The sequence below is a fragment of the Mobula birostris genome, chromosome X (assembly GCF_030028105.1).
Source record: "Mobula birostris isolate sMobBir1 chromosome X, sMobBir1.hap1, whole genome shotgun sequence".
NCBI classification, from domain to species: Eukaryota; Metazoa; Chordata; class Chondrichthyes; order Myliobatiformes; family Myliobatidae; genus Mobula; species Mobula birostris.
The window spans coordinates 47,725,306-47,748,454 of NC_092402.1; the positions used below are offsets into that span (position 1 = coordinate 47,725,306).

Consider the following 23,149-nt stretch of genomic DNA (forward strand, 5'->3'; position numbering starts at 1 on the left):
AAACCACTTCCAACCATCGAGCGCATCTACACGAAACGCTGTCGTAGGAAAGGAGCATCCATTATCAGAGATCCCCACCACCCAGACCATGCTCTTTTCACATTGCTGCCATCAGGTAGAAGGTATAAGAGCCTCAGGACTTGTACCACCAGGTTCAAGAATAGTTACTAATCCACACTCATCAGGCTCTTGAACAAAGGGGATAACTACTCACTTGCCCATCCATTGAGATGTTCCCACAACCAATGATCTCACTTTAAGGACTCTTCATCTGGTTATCTCATGCTTTTGTTATTTATTGCTTTTTATTTATCTTTGCATTTGCACTCTAACTGATCTTCCATTGATCTTGGTATAGTTACTATTCTATAGATTTGCTGACTATGCCTGCAGAAAAATGAATCTCAGAGTTGTAAATGGCAACATGTATGTACTTTGATAATAAAATTTACTTTGAACTTGAATAAGGTAAAACAATAACAAAGCAGAATAGGTGTAAAAGCTACCGAAAGAGTGCAGTGCAGGTAAACAATAAAGTGCAAGATCATAACGAGGTAGATTGTGAGGTCAAGCATCTACCTTGTCATACAAGAGTCTGATAACAGTGGGACAGTAGCCATCCTTGAACCCAGTGGGAGAGGGGAGAAGAGGGAATGTCCGGGGTGGGTGGGATCTTTGAGTACACTGGCTGCTTTAATGAGGCAGCGAGAAGTATAGACAGAGTCCATAAAGAGGAGGCTAGTTCCTGTGATGTGCTGAGCTGTGTCCACAACTCTCTGTAACTTCTTGAGGTCACATACAGAACAGTTGCTATGCCAAGCCATTACGCATCCAGACAGAATGCTTTCTATGGTGAATCAATAAAATTTGGTAAGAGTCGACGGGGACATGGTAATTTCTTCAGGGTTTTTCTGTTACATTTGTCAAATTATCATGTGGAAAACTTCTAATTGTATCAGAGGACTACCTTATAGTCTATTGTGGGGTCTGAGCAACAACGACAAGCTATACTGTCCTGAAACTGAGTGTCAGTTAAATGTCAAGCACATTACAATAGAACAGGAGCACATTTCGGCCAGCCCAGGCCAGAATATTAAGTTTCCTCCGTAAAGGTTATTAGTGAAGCAATTGGATGTTTACAACAGTCCAGTAGTTTTATGGTCACCATTAGTGATCACAACTTCCTAATTCGGCACTTATGCTGAATTTCGCACAAGGAATTAAATTACTCCAGCCCCCTTGCCCAATAATATAATCACAATGTTACTGTAGCCATTGCAGAATACTGCAATGTTTAAGTCATTTTGAAAATATATCAATACATCCTTGGGGCTTGAAAGTGAGCTTAATTGGTTTAATTTGCATTTCAACATCACAATGATGTTTTCATACCATGTGCCATGCATACAGACTAATAAATATATCCCAGTCCTCTAGTTTTCTTATTTGATATCATTTTTTGGATCTTTAGCATTAGCCAGAGTCATAGAGCACTACAGCACAGAAATAGGTTTTCTGGCCCATCTAGTCTGTAGTCTGTGTCAAACCATTATTCTACCTAGTCCCATCACCCCACACATGGACTACAGCCCTCCATATCCCTCCCATCCAGGCACATATCCAAACTTCTTTTAGATGTTGAAATCAAACTCACATCTACCACCTCCAGGCTCTTTCCACAACCCCCACCTTTGCCTCATAATTTTGTATAATTTTCTATCAAATTTCCCCTTATTCTCCTACGCTCCAGGGAATAAAGTCCTAACCTATTTAACCTTTCTCTATATCTCAGGTCCTCAAGTCCCAGCAATATCCTTGTGCATTTTCTCTGCACTCTTTCAATCTTATGGATCTGTTTCCTGTAGGTGACCAGAGATGCACACAGTATTCCAAATTAGGCCTCACCAATGTCTTAAAGAACTTCAACATAATAGTACTGAATACTTTGATTTATGAAGGCTAATGTGCCAAAGTTCTCTTTACGAACCTATCTACCCAAAACACCACTTTCAAGGAATTATGGATCTGTATTTTTTTCAGATATATAAAGTATAAGAGGCTAGAGTAAATATTGGACCACTGGAAAATTACACTGGAGAGGTAGTAATGGGGGTCAAGGAAATGGTGGGCGAACTGAATAAGTATTTTGCATCACTTTTCACTGAGGAAGACACTAGCAGTGAGTACAGTTGCTATTACTAAGGAGAAGGTGCTTGGGAAACTGAAAGGTCCGAAGGTAGACAAGTCACCTGGACCTGATAGACTACACCCCAGGGTTCTGAAAGAGGTAGCTGAAGAGTTAAAAAAAAACAAGAAACTGTGGACCACTGATTTCTGAATGGGCCATGTTTACTGTTTTAATGAAATATGACTAAAATACATAAATAAAAAAATAAATGAATATATGTAATTTCAATGAAATGAATGGGAGCATCTGTTAGATGATGCAAAGGATGATTATTTTTCCATTTTGTTGCACTTTGAGATAGTATTATAGCATTTCTAAGTGATAAGCAGTTAAGTTTATGTAATTTCCTTCACTGGCCACTCAAAGTAGAACTGCAACATGATGATCTGATTGTATATATTGATCATTTGAAACAACTGCACACTGATATGAAATTTCTGTTCAGAGACCTGTTGAAGATGGATATTCACGCAGATTGGGTGGTGGATCCATTTGGGGTGAATGTGAATGATGTTGACACCACATTGCAAGAATGTCTACTTGAGCTGCAGAGTGATATAACAGCTCAAGCAAAGTTCAAATGCAGCAAGCAAAATTTCTGAGTAACTAGTGATATTCAAAATAAGTTTCCACAGCTCTGGGAGAAAGCAAAGTTGTTTTTTAATTTGATTTCCCACCTCTTATCTAGTTGAATGTGGTTTTAGTCAAGTTCTTTGCCTACTTTCTAAAGCTCGCAACCATCTTGATGTTGTGAAAACAGGTGATCTTTGATTATCTTTAACCAAATTGCAACCAGATATTCAAAAACCCGCTAGTTTGCATCAGTCGCAAATAACTCACTAAATTCCCAAAATAACAATATTAAGCACTTTTTCATTGCAGGTTGGAAGAATATTATATAATATTATAAATAATGTATCCTATTCAGAGCTTTGAAATAGTTTTATTTTTCATATACACTTATAACATTATATTTAACATATAATAATGCTTATAACTTGTTATATCATAAATATTGTCTGTGTATTAGAATTAGTACAGTTGACCAAAAAAAGTTAGCATCTAACTGAGACTATGGGGGGGGGGGGGAGGTACAGAGGTAAATGAAAGTCACAAGTGGGACACGAGCAGAAAAAGGTTGGGAATCACTGCTCTACACACCATAAAGTGTTACAGTTGAAACCCCTCTGTTTGGATAGATTTATAATAATCAAGAAAATGACTTAACATATGGTCTGAGAGAATGAAAAGATTTTATATCATTGGAACATTTTTCATTAGAAATGCTGCCTCATCAGAAATCCTCAAGATGAAGTAGATATATACTTGAGTCCGACCAAACGTCGAACATTATCTTTTGCCTCTCTCTTGGCTAGACGGTTAGTTCTTCTTAGATGGAAAGATGCTGCCCCACCCACTCACGCTCAATAGCTGAGTGATGTTATGTCCTGTTTAGACCTTGAAAAGATTCATTATTCACTTCTTATTTCGGACATAAAGTTTCATAAGGTGTGGGGACCTTTTCTTGAATACTTTCATAACTCCTCTTTAGATTAAGTTTATCCTTTTTCTGGTACTACAATCCCTTACTTTCAGCTTTTTTTTCTGTAAGTTTTACGGTTTTTTGTTGTGAATTACATTATAGTTTTGGTAGTCAGCATTATATATTTTTTACATATATATTTACAGCTCTGTGGGGTCGAATGCTCCGATTAATTTTTTCTTTTATACACAGAAATGGTTGGCCTGGGGTTTTTTTTCAGTGGGAGTTTGGGGAGGATACTAATCTTACATGATTTTATTTTGGGTGCTTTTTTTTATTGTTATGAATTATATATTGGACATGTTTGTTTTGCACTGTATTAATCTCCATTTTGTTGATGGTTTTTTCTGTAGCTCTGTTGTAGAAATGCATAAAAAATTAATTAAAAAAAGAAATGCTGTATATTTTGCTTATTGGTTAACAAAATACTTTATGCTTTCAGTATGAACCATTCCCAAGCTAGTAGGTCACAGCTTGGTCAAAAATTCTCTACACCACTTTGGAAATGTGCCTTAACACCCAAAATTTGAAACAGCATTACTGACAGATTATGTTTGAAAGAGCCCAACACAGAGATGATAATTTGTGCTGAATCATTGCAAGTTCATGTTAAGTTCTACCTATGATTTGAGATTGCTGCAGCCAATTTCATTAATCATACCCATAGCCATTAACGAGAGAACAATTTGTTTCCATTGACTTGATGTGGATCCAAATAGCTTCTAGAAATGAAATGACAGACTAATTGGTGCAGGCAATTACTGAATAATATCTACTTCAAGCTATGAAATGATGACTGAAGTAAACTAACCTGGATCCAGTTGTTCAATCTGATTATCTGAGAGGTCTAAGAATCCCAATTTCTGTAAGCATTTTAGGTTTTCCACTTTCTGGATTCTGTTGCCAGCCAGTGTCAAAAACCTGCACACCAAATTAAACAGCTTAATAACTCCCTCTTTTTTTCAGATCCCCTTGCATTATACATGGGCTCCCTCTCAACATGGACCTTGTGCTAGGCATTAAGAATACTACACAGTACTCATTTAAAACCAGTAGGCATTTCTACTTTGGACAATTACAAAATACAAACAACAGTCCTCAAATTTAGTAACTGTATGTCCACAAAGTGAATGATTGCACCTTCTCAGGAAAGACTACATGCAGAATAAACAGGAATCCTTCCACTGAGTGAATGGTGACCGTCTCAATCTGTAGACACACTCTCATTGGATGAGTGGAATCTCACTGAGCATTAGGGGTGTTTGTTTTGAATGAAAAGGAATCGTGCACAAGTATCACTAGGCTTTTTCTTCTCTGATAGTCCATCAGATAACTTGCTTGCATTCTAATTCTGTGGATTCTGATGAGTGTGGGACTTGCAGGTTCCAGGGGCTATAGGTGCTGGACACGTTCCTTCCAAGTTTAATCAATATTGCTGGAATCTCTCCAATTCCTTGAGGTGTCTGTAAGAAATCTGTATCTCTGATCCACAGTAGAGGGCAGGAAGTTCAACTCACAACAGATAATTAGAACACCTCATATTTCACCTTGGTAGCCTCCAACCTGAAATGCAATCAACATCGATTTCCCTAACTTCCCATAATCATTCTTCTCTCTTCCCCTCACCTCTCTATGTTTTCCATGATCACTCTGGTCTTTTTACCCCATCTCCTTCTCATCCACCACCCTCATGACCTGCCCATAACCTACACTTTCCTCTCTCTGGTTCCACACCCCTTTTCCTTTATTCCATGGCCTACTGTCTTGTCCTTTCAGATTCCATCTTAAGCCCTCTGCCTTTTCCACCTCTTACACATAATGCCCTCCCGTCCACCTTCTTACCTTCCCCCTCTCACCTGGATTCACCTATTATTCGGTATTACCCACGAGCTTGTGCTCCTTCTCCTTCTTCACTGAAGCACACAGTGCAAAGATGGCCAAGCAATAAGGTCCAAGTGAAAGGAAGAGGGTTGCAAATGTTGGAGGAAGGAAGTTAGAGGGTGAGTGGGCAATGGATAAGGGATTCAAAGACTAGGAAGATGAAGGGTAAGAGGCACTAACCAGAAGTTGAAGAGTGAGAGACATCAATGAAAGTGTAAATAGTGCGGTTTGAAGAAAAGGCATGCCTGTCTGAACTAACATGTCTTTTATGCATTACTACAAGTACAATACTTTACCAGTGACAAAATTCACATCACATTAAACTCACTTACCTTAAATTGTGAAACAATTCTAAATTTTCTATCTTCTTAATTTGATTCTGTGATTGGATTTGAAGAAATAGAAAGATTGAATGAATGACTGATGTAAACTTCCAGTTAAAAGCTCAACTGTTCAAGTGTCCTGTGGTGGAATGATTTCTGATATAAAGGTTTTGTTCGTCAAACTTTCTATAATCTAGTACACATGAGGAGTTAAGGATAAAATATTAACTTATTTTAAATTTAAGATTAGGACTGGCCTTTTATGTATTTTCAGTGTCTTCTGTTTTAATTTCAATTTAAATATCTGGAACTTGAAGACAATTTGATTTCATTGTGAGTTAGGTGAATTAAAAAGGAAATATTAACACATACACAACTCCAGCATATCTTCAAGATTCTATTAAATTTGTCTTGTAAAAGTTCCCATTTTCTGTATACCTATTTGATTGATCAAATAATATATAGAGAAACGAAGGGAAAAGAGTCCCATCTTCTGCAGGTGAAAACTTGGATATCATTGTTATTACTGTACTACAATCCCCTGTTAAAACCTATTTGGGTAACTGACTGCACCTCCATACATTACTCTGCTTACTCAACATGAGAGGCTCAATGTCCCTTATTAACATTCATTCTTAAAATGGTTTGCTACGACTAATATTTTATTTCTTGTCTCTGCTTCTGATTCATGAGACCCAATCCCACAGGCAGTGTCTAATCTCTAATAACTGGGATATGCAGTTCTATGGTGCATAGAAAGAAGCCCATAATGCATTTACCAATATTTTGGATGAGCTTTGCCACTCATGTGTACAGTTAGAGCTGCAGGTGGACACTGTGGTCGAGTCTGGTCTTCTCCTCACTCTATCCATTTCACCACTTTTCAGCATCAGGGTGGCAAATGGCAAAGTTCCCTTTCTTTCCCACAGTACTCAGGCAAAATATTTTTACCACTACCACTTCACTGGCTGAGATATCTATGCCATCTGGAGACAAATTTGGAAATTTACAATGTGTAAGCCTTAATTTTACAACAAGTGATTTACCCAAAGAACTATCAAAAGACAACTGCGCAGTTTCTCTTCAATCAATTCAGTGAAATCACCAGTGGGAGCAGAAATTACCTGCTGAAGGTAAAGACTGCAGACATTTTCCACGCACTCAAAATTTCCTAGGGTGCTGATATTCTCTCGGTCTAATCGAATAGTCATTAGCTTTGCCAGAGCTTCTTTCCTGTATGGAGAATGTGGGCTCATTAACACCAAAAATTAGAGCAATGAAGAGACACCTCATGTTTGGAGACACATTTTGTTACAGTATCTTGAAATTAGGATGGCATTACGAACCACCACCAGATGGAGTACTTACATTTAATTTAACAAGTTATAATCCTGATTTTATTTATATATTTTATTTAGAGATACAGTACGGAACAGATCCTTCAGGTCCAATGAGCCGCACTGCCCAGCAACCCACCTATTTAACCCTAGCTGAATCACAGGACAATTTACAATGACCAATTAACCTACTAACCAGTATGTCTTTGGATTGTGGGAGGAACTGGGAGCACCCAGAGGAAATGCACATGATCATGGGGAGAACGTACAAACCCCTTACCAGCAGCACCGGAATTGAGTTCCAATGCCACAAGCTGAAAAAGTGAAGGAAACAAATCCAAGGACTGAGAAGTAACTGAAAATGGGGGCTTGTAAGACTGACTTTGGTGTTGTAAAGACACTAGGCAGTGACCGGAAGACTTAAAAACAAGGGGAAGATAGATTTTCATTAAGATACAGTACTGTGCAAAAGTCTTAAGCACAGTTTAAAAAAATTCTGTGAAGTGAAGATGCTTTCAAAGATAATGAAATGAAGTTTCTAAATATTAAACAATTTACTATAAAAAGAGCAGTTAACAGTAAAAAAAACTGAATCAAATCAATATTTGCTGCGAACATTCTTTGCCTTTAAAACTGCATCAATTCTCTTAGGTACACTGTTGTGCAATTTTATAAGAAAATTGGTTGGTAGGCTGTTCCAAGCACCTTGGAGAACTTGCCACAGTTCTTCTGCAGACTTTGGCTGTCTCTGTAGGTAATCTCAGACAGCCTGGACGATATTGATATCAGGCCTCTGTGGAGGCCATACCATCTGTTGCTGCACTCTTTGTTCTTCATTTCACTGAAGATAGTTCTTTATGAACTTGGCCATATGTTTGGGGTCATTGTTCTGTTGCAGAATGGAGTTGGGGCCAATCGGACCCCTCCGTAATGGTATTGCGTGATAGTCATAGTCATACTTTATTGATCCCAGGGGAAATTGGTTTTCGTTACAGTTGCACCATAAATAATAAATAGCAATAAGACCATAAATAGTTAAATAGTAATATGTAAATTATGCCAGGAAATAAGTCCAGAACCAGCCTATTGGCTCAGGGTATCTGACCCTCCAAGGGAGGAGTTGTAAAGTTTGATGGCCACAGGCAGGAATGACTTCCTTTGACGCTCTGTGTTGCATTTCGGTGGAATGAGTCTCTGGCTGAATGTACTCCTGTGCCCACCCAGTACATTATGTAGTGGATGGGAGACGTTGTCCAAGATGGCATGCAACTTGGACAGCATCCTCTTTTCAGACACCACCGTGAGAGAGTCCAGTTCCATCCCCACAACATCACTGGCCTTACGAATGAGTTTGTTGATTCTGTTGGTGTCTGCTACTGTCAGCCTGCTGCCCCAGCACACAACAGCAAACATGATAGCACTGACCACCACAGACTCGTAGAACATCCTCAGCATCGTCCGGCAGATGTTAAAGGACCTCAGTCTCCTCAGGAAATAGAGACGGCTCTGACCCTTCTTGTAGACAGTCTCAGTGTTCTTTGACCAGTCCAGTTTATTGTCAATTCGTATCCCCAGGTATTTGTAATCCTCCACCATGTCCACACTGACCCCCTGGATGGAAACAAGGGTCACCGGTACCTTAGTGATGGATGAAAAGCTGCTTGTACTTCTCAGCATTGATGATTCCATTAATTCTGACCAGATCACCATCTCCATTTGCAGAAATGCAGCACCAAACCTGCAGGGAACTTCCACCATGCTTCACTGTTGGCTGCAGACACTCACCCATGTAGCTCTTTTATGGACAAACTGCCTCCTGTTCAAGCCAAAAATTTCAAATTTTGACTCACCAGTCCAGAGCATTTGCTGCCACTGTTCAGCACCCCAGTCCTTGTATTTTTGTGCGTGGGTGAGTCTCTTGGCTTTGTTTCACTTCAGAAGAATGGCTTTTTGGCAACAACTCTTCAATGAAGACCACTTCTGACAAGACTTCTGTGGACTGTAGAGGGGTGTACTTGGGCTACAGAGCTGTGAGTTCAGAGCTGTAGCAGTGCTGGATTTCTTCCCGATTTAGAAGGGATGTCAGTGTAATGTATCTCTCACTCATCTGCACTCAGTTTTCATGCCTGACCACTGTGCTTCTGGTCCTTAATCTCACCCATTTCTTTGTGCTTCTTCAGAAGAGCCTGAACAACACATCTTGAAACTCCTGTCTGTTGCAAAATTTCTGTTTTGGAGAGACCTTGCTGATGCAGGATGAGCACGGTTAGGGAAATTAATTTGCTAAGGAAATCGATTAAAGTTGATTGTAAGTAAATAGACACGGAATTCAAGTAAAGAGAGCTTTATTCACAATATCATGGGGAGTGGAACAGCTAACAGTGGGTTTTGAATCCAAATAATACTGTTCCTTTTATACATGCACAAATTGATTGCAAAAGCAAAGGCTGTTCAATTAACCTTGTGAATTACAATAGATAAGCTAAGTTCACATGCAGTTCTCTTGTGCTGAACTATATCCATAGCAACACCAAATATTAAAAATTCAGTCCTGTATACAATTTTGTATTAACAGTTTGTCTCATATCTTTGAGGCTAGTTCTTACCAGATAAGCAACTGCAGGTATTTATTCTAAGAACTGTCTCTGCTAAAAGTCAAGGCCATATCTATAATAAACAAAGCTGCAAACTGGTTTCCATACTCAAAAGCTAATATTAACCCTTTGCTATCAAAATCTTTAACTCATAATATTTTCCTCCACAACCACCTTGTGTCTTGTTGCTATGCTCACTCTTTCCATGGTGTAAGAATTGATGATTTGAAGGATAAACTGTCACATCTGCCACACCTTTACCTTTCAGTTTGGCTGTCCTTCATCCAGTTTGATTCCTTCTACATCCGTATGTTTCAGTTAATCAGCTTAGTTCATTCAACTCATTATGACATTGATCATTAGCATCCTGTTTGTTATCTTTGCTTTATCATACACTAAGCTATATACCTAATATCTACTATAAGCCTACTGACTCTCACAGCTATCTGGACTATTTCTCTTCTCAACCTGTCTCTTGCAAAAATGCCATCCCCTTCTCACAATTCCTCCGTCTCCGCCACATCTGCTCTCAGGATGAGGCTTTTCACTCCAGGATGAGGGAGATGTCCTCCTTTTTTAAAGAAAGGGGCTTCCCTTCCTCCACCATCAACTCTGCTCTCAAACGCATCTCCCCCATTTCATGCACATCTGCACTCACCCCATCCTCCCGCCACCCCACTAGGAATAGGGTTCCCCTGGTCCTCACCTACCACCCCACCAGCCTCCGGGTCCAACAAATTATTCTCCGTAACTTCCGCCACCTCCAACGGGATCCCACCACTAAGCACATCTTTCCCTCCCCCCCAACCCTCTGCTTTCCGCAGGGATCGCTCCCTACATGACTCCCTTGTCCATTCGTCCCCCCTCATCCCTCCCCACCGATCTCCCTCCTGGCACTTATCCGTTTAAGCGGAACAAGTGCTACACATGCCCTTACACTTCCTCCCTTACCACCATTCAGGGCCCCAGACAGTCCTTCCAGGTGAGGCGACACTTCACCTGTGAGTCGGCTGGGGTGATATACTGCGTCTGGTGCTCCCGATGTGGCCTTCTATATATTGGCGAGACCCGACGCAGACTGGGAGATCGTTTCGCTGAACACCTACGCTCTGTCCGCCAGAGAAAGCAGGATCTCCCAGTGGCCACACATTTTAATTCCACGTCCCATTCCCATTCTGTTATGTCTATCCACAGCCTCCTCTACTGTAAAGATGAAGCCACACTCAGGTTGGAGGAACAACACCTTATATTCCGTCTGGGTAGCCTCCAACCTGATGGCATGAACATTGACTTCTCAAACTTCTGCTAATGCCCCACCTCTCTCTCGTACCCCATCCGTTATTTATTTACATACACACATTCTTTTTCTCTCTCTCCTTTTTCTCCCTCTGTCCCTCTCACTATACCCCTTGCCCATCCTCTGGGTTTCCCCTCCCTCCCCCTTTTCTTTCTCCCTCGGCCTCCTGTCCCATGATCCTCTCATATCCCTTTTGCCAATCAACTGTCCAGCTCTTGGCTCCATCCCTCCCCCTCCTGTCTTCTCCTATCATTTTGGATCTCTCCCTCCCCCTCCCACTTTTAAATCTCTTACTAGCTCTTCTTTCAGTTAGTCCTGATGAAGGGTCTTGGCTCAAAACATCGACTGTACCTCTTCCTAGAGATGCTGCCTGGCCTGCTGCGTTCACCAGCAACTTTGATGTGTGTTACCTACAAAGTCATCATGTTTTTATTTGAAATGTGGTCTATTATGTTACTTCCTTAAATGAAATACTAAAATTACTCTGTAACATTTAATTTTTAGAAAATAAACATTTGGAAATCTAAAATTTGCTCTTTTCTACTGACACACTAATACAGAAGACAAAAAACAAGTATCTAAAACAGAATTTATATAAAAAATCTAAACTGCCTAAGACTTTTGCACAGTACTATATATGCAGAACAATACATGTTATACAAATTATAACACTGCTAACCCAAAGTCATTAGTTCTAAACTCATTCAGTGGTAATTTCTGACATATGATATTGAACAGAATACATTTCAAAATAGTAATATTGATACCTTATCTAAAATTACTTTTACATCAGTACATGTGGTTTACCCTCACATTTAGCTACTGAATTTATAAAAGTCCTCCCTTAACATCAGCAACACTCAAACACTTCAAAAAAATTAGAAGCTTTTTAGGTAGTTATTGTTGCAATGTAGGCTTCTGATCTTGCCTGTTCTTCCATGGGACACAGACATCACTGGCAGGCCAGAATTCAATTCCCACACCAACTGGCCTTGTACCTTCTGACTTGCTGAGCCAGTTAGGAAAAGCGGGTTTGGAGACACAGAAAAGTACCGATGGCAACTTTCCTTCACTGAAGTCCATTACATCCAAATGGCTTTTAACAATACCTGCAGCTTCATTGTCATCACGTCCCATCATCATGAAGCAGGTCCAGAAGAAGCTTACGAGTATGATTCCAGGAATGAAAGGGCTAATGTATGAGGAGGGTTTGATGGCTTTGATGGCTCTGGGTCTGTACTCACTGGAGTTTAGAGGAGTGAGAGGGTGATTTCATTGAAACTTACTGGATATTGAAAGACCTAGATAGAGTGGAGAAGGTGCTTCCTTAAGTGAGAGAGTCTAGGACCAGAGATCATAGCACAGGTTAGAAGGATGTCCCTTTAGAACAGATATGAGGAGGAATTTCTCGAGCTAGAGGGTAGTGAATCAGCGTAATTCATTGCCAAGTCATTGGTTACATTTAAGGCGGAGGTTGATATGTTCTTGATTAGTAAGGATGTCAAAGGTTACGGGGAGAAGAAAGGAGAATGGGGTTGAGAGAGATAATAAATTAGCCATGATTGAATGAGTAAACTCAACGTGCCAAATGGTCTAATTCTGCTCCTATGTCTTATGATCACTTGTGATACCAGGTTAATTTCAGATTTATTAATTTAATTTAATTTAAATTTCCCAACTGCTGTTGCAGGAACTGATATTGTTCCTCTGCAGCATTAGTCCTGCACTCTAGATTATCAGTCTGCTACATAGCCTCAATACTACCAGGGAGGAAAGACCCCAAACAGATGAATAATTAACAGACAATCTTATTTTATTGATGCTGGTTGTGGCATAAATATTTTACAGAATACAGAGCAGATATTTAAGCACTGCCATGAGATATTCTATATCCACAAGCAAGGTCTGACATGGCTTCATTTTAATGTCCCATCCCAAAGATATTATCTTCATTGAACACCCTCATTAATATGCTGGACTGTCACCCCTGGAATGAGTGTGCAAGATATTGTATATTAGATCCCTTTCTAGCAAACAGCAGAAAACAGTTTCCTGCTGCTAAGCCTTTCAATGACATCCAGTCTCCACTCACCAGAAAATATGACAGCAAATGAAAGTCAAGAGAAAAAGGGCAGATGTTGGAAATCTGAAATAGAAACCAAAAATGTGGGAAACCTTCTCTACAGACCCTGCCTGAGCAGCAACTTAGATTCAAAAGTATTTACCTTGTAAACCTCTCAGAATAAAAATTTTTAAATGACCATGTCATTATATTGATATATTTAAACTGTTATTCTCAATATTTTCAATAAACCACAACAGTATTTTGAAATAAGATTATCAACTCAGAAAGACTCTTGTTAGAACATAGAACATTACAACACAGTACAGGCCCTTTGACTCACAATGTTGTGCTGACCTTTTAATCTACTCTAAGATCAATCTAATCCTTTCCTCCCATGTAACCCTTCCATTTTTCACTCATCCGTGTCCATCTCTGAGAGTATCTTAAATGTCTCTATTGTATCTGCCTCTACCACCACTCCTGGCAGCACATTCCATGCACCTACCACTCTGTGTAAAACTCTGACATCCTCCCCATACTTCCCTCCAATCATCTTAAAAGTGTGCCCCCCATATTATTTTGCTCTTGTGTCCCTTTGACCCTTGCTAGGGTGTTAGCAGTCCTGGAGTACCTGACTCAAGTCGCTATTCTTCATGTGAGATTTAGCACACAATTCCACTACATAGGGCATCATAGCTGACAGATAGAAACTGCTTTGTAAAGTTTGTAGGACAGCAAGCAGGAAGGAAACCCCTGGATCAGTTTTTCCCCTTTCTATTGAGGCTAAGGGTAGCAACTATACCAGTGTCCTGAACTCAAAGACAAATCAGCGAACCTTTAAGAGTTTTTGAAATCCATTGGTGGCATATCAAACAAAGCCAATTAACATCCAGTTATGATATAAACTATTTCTTCACATTATTACTATCACCGTGTCAGCATTCAGTTGTAAAGACAGAGCTCTGCTCATTATAAATTCTAACTACTGAGCTGTCACTCACATATCTTCCATTCTATGCTCCTTAGCACGCAGATTTCTCTCAGCAACCAGCGACATGGAAATCTGTACCAACTTCTCTGATTCAGGTGAGTATTCTGAAATCAATAGGATCACATCGTTATTATAAGCTGGAAAGTAATAACTCGATAAAGAATCTATCAGCTTTCAAATCACGTCGATACATTCTTTCTTGAGGTACTAACTAAACATAGAAACATAGAAAATAGGTGCAGGAGTAGGCCATTCGGCCCTTCGAGCTTGCACCGCCATTCAGTACGATCATGGCTGATCATCCAACTCAGAACCCTGTACCTGCCTTCTCTCTATACCCTCGATCCCTTTAGCCACAAGGGCCATATCTAACTCCCTCTTAAATATAGCCAACGAACTGGCCTCAACTGTTTCCTGTGGCAGAGAATTCCACAGATTCACCACTCTCTGTGTGAGAGTGGCTTATAAAAGGCTTGTAAAAATCAAGAGGTTTACAGATTAACGGCCTTTGCACATCTCTCTCTGTGTGCTTCATTAGATCTGTGGGAATAACCTAGTCAGAGGTGTCATTTAGTGTTTGATGTACTAATGAATCCAAAAAAAGATCCGCAAGATTTTTCCTAACCACGTTTTTCAGTCAAAACTGAAAATGAAGAGGCCTTCCCAATTAAATCCAAACTTAGAACCAGAAGTACATAATGGAAAAATGAAAAGTGAAGGAGGGCATGCCAGGAGCAAAACCAGATATATTCAGAGAGAAGGATCAACTTAGTGAAATTACAAGACCGTATTTGCATGCAAATAATATAAACAAAATGCATTAGACAGAGGTAACTGCCTATGGATCAGATCTTCTTCTCCTACCAAATTCCACCATCTTCAGCTCTTGTCAATTCTGCCTATCACCTCCCAGCTTCTGGCAGCATTCCCACTCTCCTCCACTGCCTTCCCTGGATTCACCTATCACCAGCCAGCATTTGCTCCACCTCTTCCCGCCACCATTTTATACAGGCTATCTTCCTTCTTTATTTCAGTTCAGATGAAAGGTCTCAACCTGAAATATAGACTATTTCCTTCCATAGATGTTGTCTGACTTTATGAGCTCTTTCAGCATCCCACCATTGAAGTTATCTTTAAAAGGCAGTGCCTCCAGATGTCAGCGTCCATCATTAAGGACCCTCACCACATGGAACATGCCCTTTTTTCATTACTACCATTTGTGAGGAGGTACTGAAGAGATAAGGAGGAATTTCTCTAGTAGAGGGTAGTGAATCTGTGGAATTAATTGCCATAGATGGCTGTGAGGGCCAAGTCATTGTGTATGTTTAAAGCGGAGGTTGATAGGTTCTTGATTAGTCAGGACGCCAAAGGTTACAAGAAGAAGGCAGGAGAATGGGGTTGAGAGGGATAATAAATCAGCTACAATGGAATGGCATAGCAGACCTGGTGGCATGATGATCTAAATCTGCTCCTATGTCTTATGAAGATCCACATCAATGTTTTAGGAACAACTAAATCTCCTCTGCCATTAGATTTCTGAACGGTCTATGAAGCCATGAACACTACCTTCTTATTCCTCTTTTGCACTATTTATGTATGTGTAGCCCCCCCAGCCAGCCTCAGGGTCGCTCGGCTTGCTGTTGTCTAGGGAAAAAGCCCTCGGCCCTGCCAAACTGGGTAATTAGTTTGTGTGGATGCTGTGTGATGTACCCCACCCCGCCCAAATAACAGACAATACACCAGATGCAATTAAATGATTTACAGTTTATAGATATTACTGGAACTATATAATTAATAGAGAATAAAATATAAAAGGAAAATAAAAGGCGCTACACTCATCAAAGTTCAATCTCTTCGTGCACAAACAGTTGGAGATCAGGACCCTTCTTCTTCACTCTTCGACCCCTCGGACCACCTCGACCGGCCACCTGGGACCAACAACGGTGGTCGACCAGACACTCCACACGAGTCCGTCTCCTCTCCTCGCCGAACGCCCCGCTCAGGGTCCGACCCCGTTAGCGGACTCACAGTACCTGGTCCATCCTCTGTCTCTCTCTCCCACCTTCTCCCTCCAAAACCCCGTACATACAATATCTTACAGACACACCAAAAACATAACAACTATCCCAATTGGTTCATAACATCTTATCAGTAACGTGATTCAAACAAACTGCTAGAGGGAGGACTTTCTCAGCAGTTAACATAACAAAGAAGCCCTTTCAATTATAACATAACAAAGAAGCCATTTTAATTAGACTACGCAGTGACATTAAAAAAAAGAACCCCTTACATATTTATTTATTATTGCAACTTATGGCATTTTTGTCTTCTACTGTACCACTGCTACAAAACAACAAATTTCATGACATATGTCAGTGATCATAAACCTAATTCTGATTTTGTGTGTTTAGTCAATTTTCATTCTGCAGTCCTACACATCTAGTCATGAATGATGGTAGACAATTAAACAACTCCATCTTAGCTGTCAGAAGCAAAAACAACACTTATTATTGTTTTGTGGATTACCCGGTCCTGCCCGAAATGTTGACTGTACTCTTTTCCTAGATGCTGCCTGGCCTGCTGAGTTCCTTCAGCATTTTGTGTGTGCTGCACTTATCACTGTTTTCTTTTTTAAAGAAATGAACCACATTCAGGGCATATTTGGTGAAACTCCAATAATCCATCACACACTGACCGATATTGTTTAAGATATAATAAGTTTTCCAGTGAACCAATGAAAGTTTAAAGAGATCATGGGAACTGGAACACAATAAGTGGGAAGGGAGCATGGGAAACATTATATGGTGAAGCAAATGCTGAACTGTTCGGATTACTGAATATTTAGGTAGTGGATTATCAGAGTTTTACTGAATTGAGTGAGCCTGCCCACTTTTGAAAATTAAGCTATATAAACAAAAGTGAAGTTGAAATAAATGCTAAAAATGCATTCACAGTTTATCAACAATGTCAGTTAAGGTAAGGTTTATTTCTTGAGACTCAAGAGTCTGATTCCCCAGTTTGGGCATATCTAATTGTTAAACTCCTGCCAGACCTCCTCAACAAGTAGCCACTGCCTACTGCACCATGAATTTCAGGACAAGTCTATGAGATTGAATGTATCTGATCGGCTGAGAGGCCTTCATACAGTACACCTTTATTTACTATTTTTGTTCCTCTATTTATTCTTCCTCTTCCTCTGTGGCTTCTTAGTGACAAAGGGACAAGTTTCCACAATGCTACCCTTCCACATTACATTACCCAAACAGCCATTCTTAATGTGTCAATCAAGACTATTAATCCATCTTTCAGGTTGATCTGTCTTTGCTTGATCTCCAAACAGGTCTATTATTCATCTGGAATCAGCAGAAATCTAAATGTGTAATTCATCTGTAACCTAAACTGTGTTAATGTTCAACACTCTTTACATCTGCCTCTAGATATCTTAGAACATTTTACAGCTAATGATATATTTAATGAACTTGTTCAGAAAAGTATTACATTAAATGTGGTGGCCTATTTTGGGGCATTAGTATCTAGCTATTCAAACAGGAAGTACTCCATTTCAAGTTCTTAATTCATATATGAACACAATAATTAGAAGCAAGAATAGACCACTGGGCCCCTCAAGCCTGTGTTCATCTGGTTTTAATCTCAATGTCATTTTTCAGTCTACCTGCATAATTTTCAGTCCCTCATTTAGCATCTATCTGACTGCCTTAGTGGTGTTTAAGGAGCTTTTATATAGGCTCATAAATATGCAGAGTTGAAGGGATACAGATTACGTGCAAACAGAAGATATTTAATTTAATTTAGTATCGTGTTGTTGGAAGAGTTAGTGGGTTGGGGTTGGGGTTGGGGTTGGGGGTGGGTGGGGAGCTGGAGGGGGCAAGTTGGGGGTGGAGTGTTCGTGGGTGAGTGGGGAGGTGGAGGAGGGAAGTTGGGGTGGGCGGGGAGCTGGAGGGGGAAAGTTGAGGGTGGGCGGGGAGCTGGAGGGGGCAAGTTGTGGGTGGAGTGTTCGGAGGATGGAAGCGACTTGACTCCCTTTCGGTGTTTGGCTGTTACTTGCAGAATCTTGCTGCCGGTTTTGCGGTCGAGAGTGACGATGCAGAGACCCGTCCCGGGATCTACCACTCTATGCCCTACCTACCCGACCCCGGGCCTCTCTCCTCCGAACCTCCTGCCGACCCCGACCCGTTCTCCTGCTCCATGCCCCAGCTGCCGCGGCACGCTGTTGCTATGCCAACAATCCCGTTCATGCCGCCAGCGTACGCCAACGAGTTCAGAGCATGTGCAAGAGATGCCACTTTGCCGGTCAGAAAGACGTCGCCCCCTGATGGTCAGGATCTCTATTCTCACATACCAACTTCTCGAAGGCCATTGACTTGTTCCATCGGTACTCTTTCTCACTCCAAAACATATCGCCTGCCTTGTACAATATACAATATTTCCAGCGCTTGGTCTGCTTTATTAGCTTATTGGCTACTTGGAGGAGACGACTGAGAAGCGCCTAGGGCAGATAGCTGGGAGACCTTTGTGTAGACTAGTGAAGTACTGCATTGCCAAAGGTAGTAACTGTTAGCTGCTCTATCAGGTATTCATAAAGGATTCCATTGTGCTACTTGAAGAAAATGGGGTAACTAGCCCCTAATCCTCACTCAACAGTATCAAGATTGGCATCTTGAAAAAATGTAAATTCCCAAATCCTTTTACAGCCAATGGCACTGCATTTTTCCTATAGCAACACACAAAATGCTGAAGTGACTCAGCAGGTCAGGCAGCATCTCCAGAGAAGCATTAAAAGAGCTGACATTGCCAGCTAAGACCTTCATCCAAGATTTCCAGCATCTGCAGAATCTCTTGTGTTTTTAATTCTCAACCCCAAACCTTTTCACCAGCTGATCAAGAAGCAATAGCAGAACTGACAGCTTTATACTACACTAGATTAGGTGGGAACACTGTTTCAGAGAAGGCTGAGGGACAATCCGGCAGACATCTTTGAAGGTTTGCGAGGGCTGTTCCAGGGAAAATGCAGAGGAACCATTTTCACACAGGGCAGAGAATAGAGCAAGGGATCAAAGATAATATGATTACAAATGAACCCAATATAGAATTTAAAGAAATATCTTTGCTCTGTAGTAATGTAAAGTATGGAATTTGAAAACAGTTGGAGTTGAATTTACAGGGAAGTTGAAGTCCAGGCAATTTGATGGGATGTGCTTTATTTGTGTATGTATGGATCAGTTCTATTCTACAATAGGAACTGCATTAGTAAGTGAATCACAGCCTTTCTATTTTAAGTCATAGTCATACTTTATTGATCCCTGGGGAAATTGGTTTTCGTTACAGTTGCACCATAAATAATTAACTAGTAATAAACCATAAGTAATTAAATAGTAATATGTAAATTATGCCAGGAAATAAGTCCAGGACCAGCCTATTGGCTCAGGGTGTCTGACCCTCCAAGGGAGGAGTTGTAAAGTTTGATGGCCACAGGCAGGAATGACTTCCTATGACGCTCTGTGTTGCATCTCGGTGGAATGAGTCTCTGGCTGAATGTACTCCTGTGCCCAACCAATACATTATATAGTGGATGGGAGACACTGTCCAAGATGGCATGCAACTTGGACAGCATCCTCTTTTCAGACACCACCGTCAGAGGAGTAATGCCCACACTTATCATTTGCAAAATATTTTAACATACTATATTCAACCAGCTTCGGTACCATGCACATCAGTAATTCAAAGTGCTTGAATAGTCATTCATATCTTTATTGATTAACGGTATCATAAATAATAGTTTACAGCAGGGTCATCTTATGCTGCAGTTGATCTTTCAACATTTTTCCAACAGAATTCTATCTACAGCAGTGCACACAAGTTTACCAACTTTGGTGCAGTATTAAATCAACACCCATTTCTTTTTGTTTGTTTCACATTGTGGAATGCATAAATGGAAGTGTTTTCACCTGATTTGCTCACAATATTGAACACTGCAGTACAATCTGAACATGTATCAATATCTTGCGTCTCTATCCTTCAAAACTATTGGTTTAAACATGACATTTCTGGGGATTTCATTTTTAGTGTGTGTTAAATTGCAACTGGAATCATATTGGTCCAAGTATCAACAGGTACAGACTGTGCTGAAAAATTCAAATATCAAACACAAGTTAACACATTCATTAAGAAAGAGGAATGTTGTCTAGCAGAAGTTAATTGGCTATGAAAGGGTTAATGCATGACCAGCATTTGATGGCACTGAGCCTGTTCTCACTGGAGTTTAGAAGAATGGGGAGGGGGGCGAAATCTCATTGAAACCTACCAAGTATTGAAAGAGTCATTGTGGAGTGGATGTTTCCATTAGGACCAGAGGGCACAGAATAGAAGATCATTCTATTACAGCAGGGATGAGGAGGAATTTCTCTAGCCAGAAGGCGGTGAATCTCTGGAATTCACTGCCACAGAAAGCTATGAATGTCAAATCATTGGGTATATTTAAAGCAGAAAATGATAGGATCTTGATTAGTGAGGGCATCGGAGGTCACAGGAAGAAGGTAGGAGATTGGCATTGGGGGGGCGGGGGGGAATAAAAAAAATCAGCCATGATCACATGGTGAAGCATACTCAATGGGCTGAATAGCCTAATTCTTCTCCTATGTCTTTTGGCAGCAAAGACATACCAAGAAAAGAAACCAGACTGAAATGTATATAGCATGATTCCTAGTCACAAAGGGAGTGAGAAGTTTAAATTCCTGATATGGGCTGCGGACGTTTTCCTCAAGTACAAAACCTTATTGGGTGAGCAGGTGCTAAAAATGACTGGCAAGATGAAAGACAACACAATTTATTTCTGATGAAAGACAACATGATTTACTTCTAAAGAACACAAACACACTAAAGTTCTGTATGAATTATTTCAAGTACTGTTTCTGCAACACAGTTTTCAGTTTTAGGGGGAAAAGAAGTTAGTCTTCAAATTTTGATATCAGACACTTTCAATTATTAAGATAAATCAGTGGCTGGTCCAAGACTTCCAGTGTTCACACCAGGTCATCAAGATGGGAAAGAAGTGAGATAACACTTGGAATGTTTGACAAGCTTTTTTCTCTCACTGCTGCAGCAAGGAAAATGTTCTAGAAAATCTCCCAGCCGGTTCACTACCCACCCCATCAACGTCACATACTCACCTCAAAAAGAGGAGGAAATGTCTTTCCCCAACGCTCCCACCAAACTCTTGCTAAAAAATGCATCTCTGAAACCATGGAAGTGTGACAAATCCATGAAGCTACTTTTTGGTGTTCTTTAATTACAAGGGGAGAAAATAAACAAGCAATCAAGAAATCTTATCCCACCGAACCCAGAGAGACAGCAAGACACCAGTAAATGCATCTTTTAAAAATAACACCGGATTATGTGGCAGTTTAGTAGATTACACTATCCTTTTAATTAATTCTGAGATGTACACATTTTCCCCAAAGACATTGTATCTCTGGAAAATTGGAGCTACAGAATGTTCTCGTACCTGCAAATGTTGAAACATTCTCAAAAAGTGAGACATCAAAAGGAATATATTGCAAGACTGATAACCAGGTAAAACTAAAGGGGTAGGACCAGCCTTGCAAGCAAAAACAAATAATTCAAGTTTATTAGTTCCAGTCAAGTTAGTTCACAGTTGAACACTTCAGACAACAGTGTGATGTAAAAGCACCGGTCTGCTTCTAGGCAGTCTCTCAAGAGAGGAGGGACAACAGCAAACTTGGCTCAGTTATCAGTACAACAGGTAAATCTATGGGGGGGGGGGGGCGAAGTGTGTGTGTGTGTGTGTGCGCGCGCGCGCACGCGCGACAAAAACTCATGGCTCCAAGGAAGTCACTCATTTCATTTGCTTCTGCAGGTCAACGGTCTGGCAGTTGTCAACATCTGAAAATCCATACAAAAAAAAACATCATGGAGGAGCAAAACACACAAAATGCTGGAGCAGTAGAATCAGCAACACGAGAAGATCTGCAGATGCTGGAAAGGCAACACCTCTAGCAACAAAATGCTGGAGGGACTCAGCAGGTCAGGCAGCATCTATGGAGAGGAAGAAAGTGTCGACTTTTCTAGCCTAGACCCTTCACCAGGACTGGAAAGGAAGGGGGAAGAAGCCAGAATTAGGAGGTGAAGGAGTGCAAGCTGGAAGGTGATAGGTGAGGGGGAAGGTGTGTGGAAATGAAGTGAGAAGTTGGGAGGTGATAGGTGGAAAGGGTAACCAGTTTAAGAAGAAGGAATATGATAGGAGAGGAGAGCAGACAGTGGGAGAAAAGGGAAGGAGCATCTGGAAGAGGTCAACTAATTTTTTTTTTAAATCATTGAAAATTTTTGAACAAGTACAACTTATCTTATGCTTTGTTTCCTGCAATCTGACTGGATAGTTCTGAATACTATTTGATATGACAGCACAGCATCTTAACTTGGTAGACTAATATTGCAAGGTTTGGATTAGTAATCAAGTGATCCCAGGTCAGATTTCATCATGGTTACTGAGGGATTTAAATCTGTGTTAAATAAATCTGGACTAGACTGGGAACCAGTGAACTTCAGGACTATTTCTACAAACATATTGATGAAGGGAACACCTGCTGTTCTTGCCTAGCTTAAACTCCACTTGTGTTTAATTCTTCATTGTCCTTGAAGTTATTGTTCATTTTGTAGATGATTAGGATCAAGCATTGTTAATAAGGCCAATTCCCTTCTTTCCCACTTCCTTTTCAGTCCTGAAGGGTCTTGCCCTGAAACATCAACCGTTAATTCCTCTCCAAAGATGCTGCCTGATCTGCTGAATTCCTCCAGCATTTTGTGTGTGTGTGAAAATAATTCATCCCACTTCCTACCCCACTCACCACCTCCCTACAATACAATCTGTCCTTCTATGAGCCAAGCTCAGTGAT

The 23,149-nt window shown here is 40.5% G+C and overlaps 2 protein-coding genes across 4 annotated transcripts in view; both read right to left on the minus strand.

Annotated features, from left to right (window-relative positions):
- The window catches only part of LOC140191943 (uncharacterized), a 34,727-nt gene extending 16,288 nt beyond the window's left edge, over positions 1–18,439 (minus strand). Inside the window, exons 1-5 of the mRNA XM_072249847.1 lie at positions 18,367–18,439; positions 14,230–14,323; positions 7,060–7,168; positions 5,945–5,991; positions 4,543–4,652 (exon numbers count right to left, since the gene is read on the minus strand). Coding sequence (XP_072105948.1) covers positions 4,543–4,652; positions 5,945–5,991; positions 7,060–7,168; positions 14,230–14,323; positions 18,367–18,427 — 421 coding nt within the window. The 5' untranslated portion in view covers positions 18,428–18,439. The remainder of the gene's footprint in view (positions 1–4,542; positions 4,653–5,944; positions 5,992–7,059; positions 7,169–14,229; positions 14,324–18,366) is intronic.
- Positions 18,440–19,974: 1,535 nt separating this feature from the next.
- LOC140191942 (secernin-2-like) overlaps positions 19,975–23,149 on the minus strand; it is a 34,518-nt gene continuing 31,343 nt past the window's right edge. For all 3 annotated transcript variants that reach the window (XM_072249846.1, XM_072249845.1, XM_072249844.1), the window contains one exon: positions 19,975–22,139. Coding sequence is in view for 1 of the 3 variants with exons in the window: in XM_072249845.1 (XP_072105946.1) it covers positions 22,098–22,139 (42 nt within the window). In the remaining 2 variants the exon portion in view is untranslated. The remainder of the gene's footprint in view (positions 22,140–23,149) is intronic.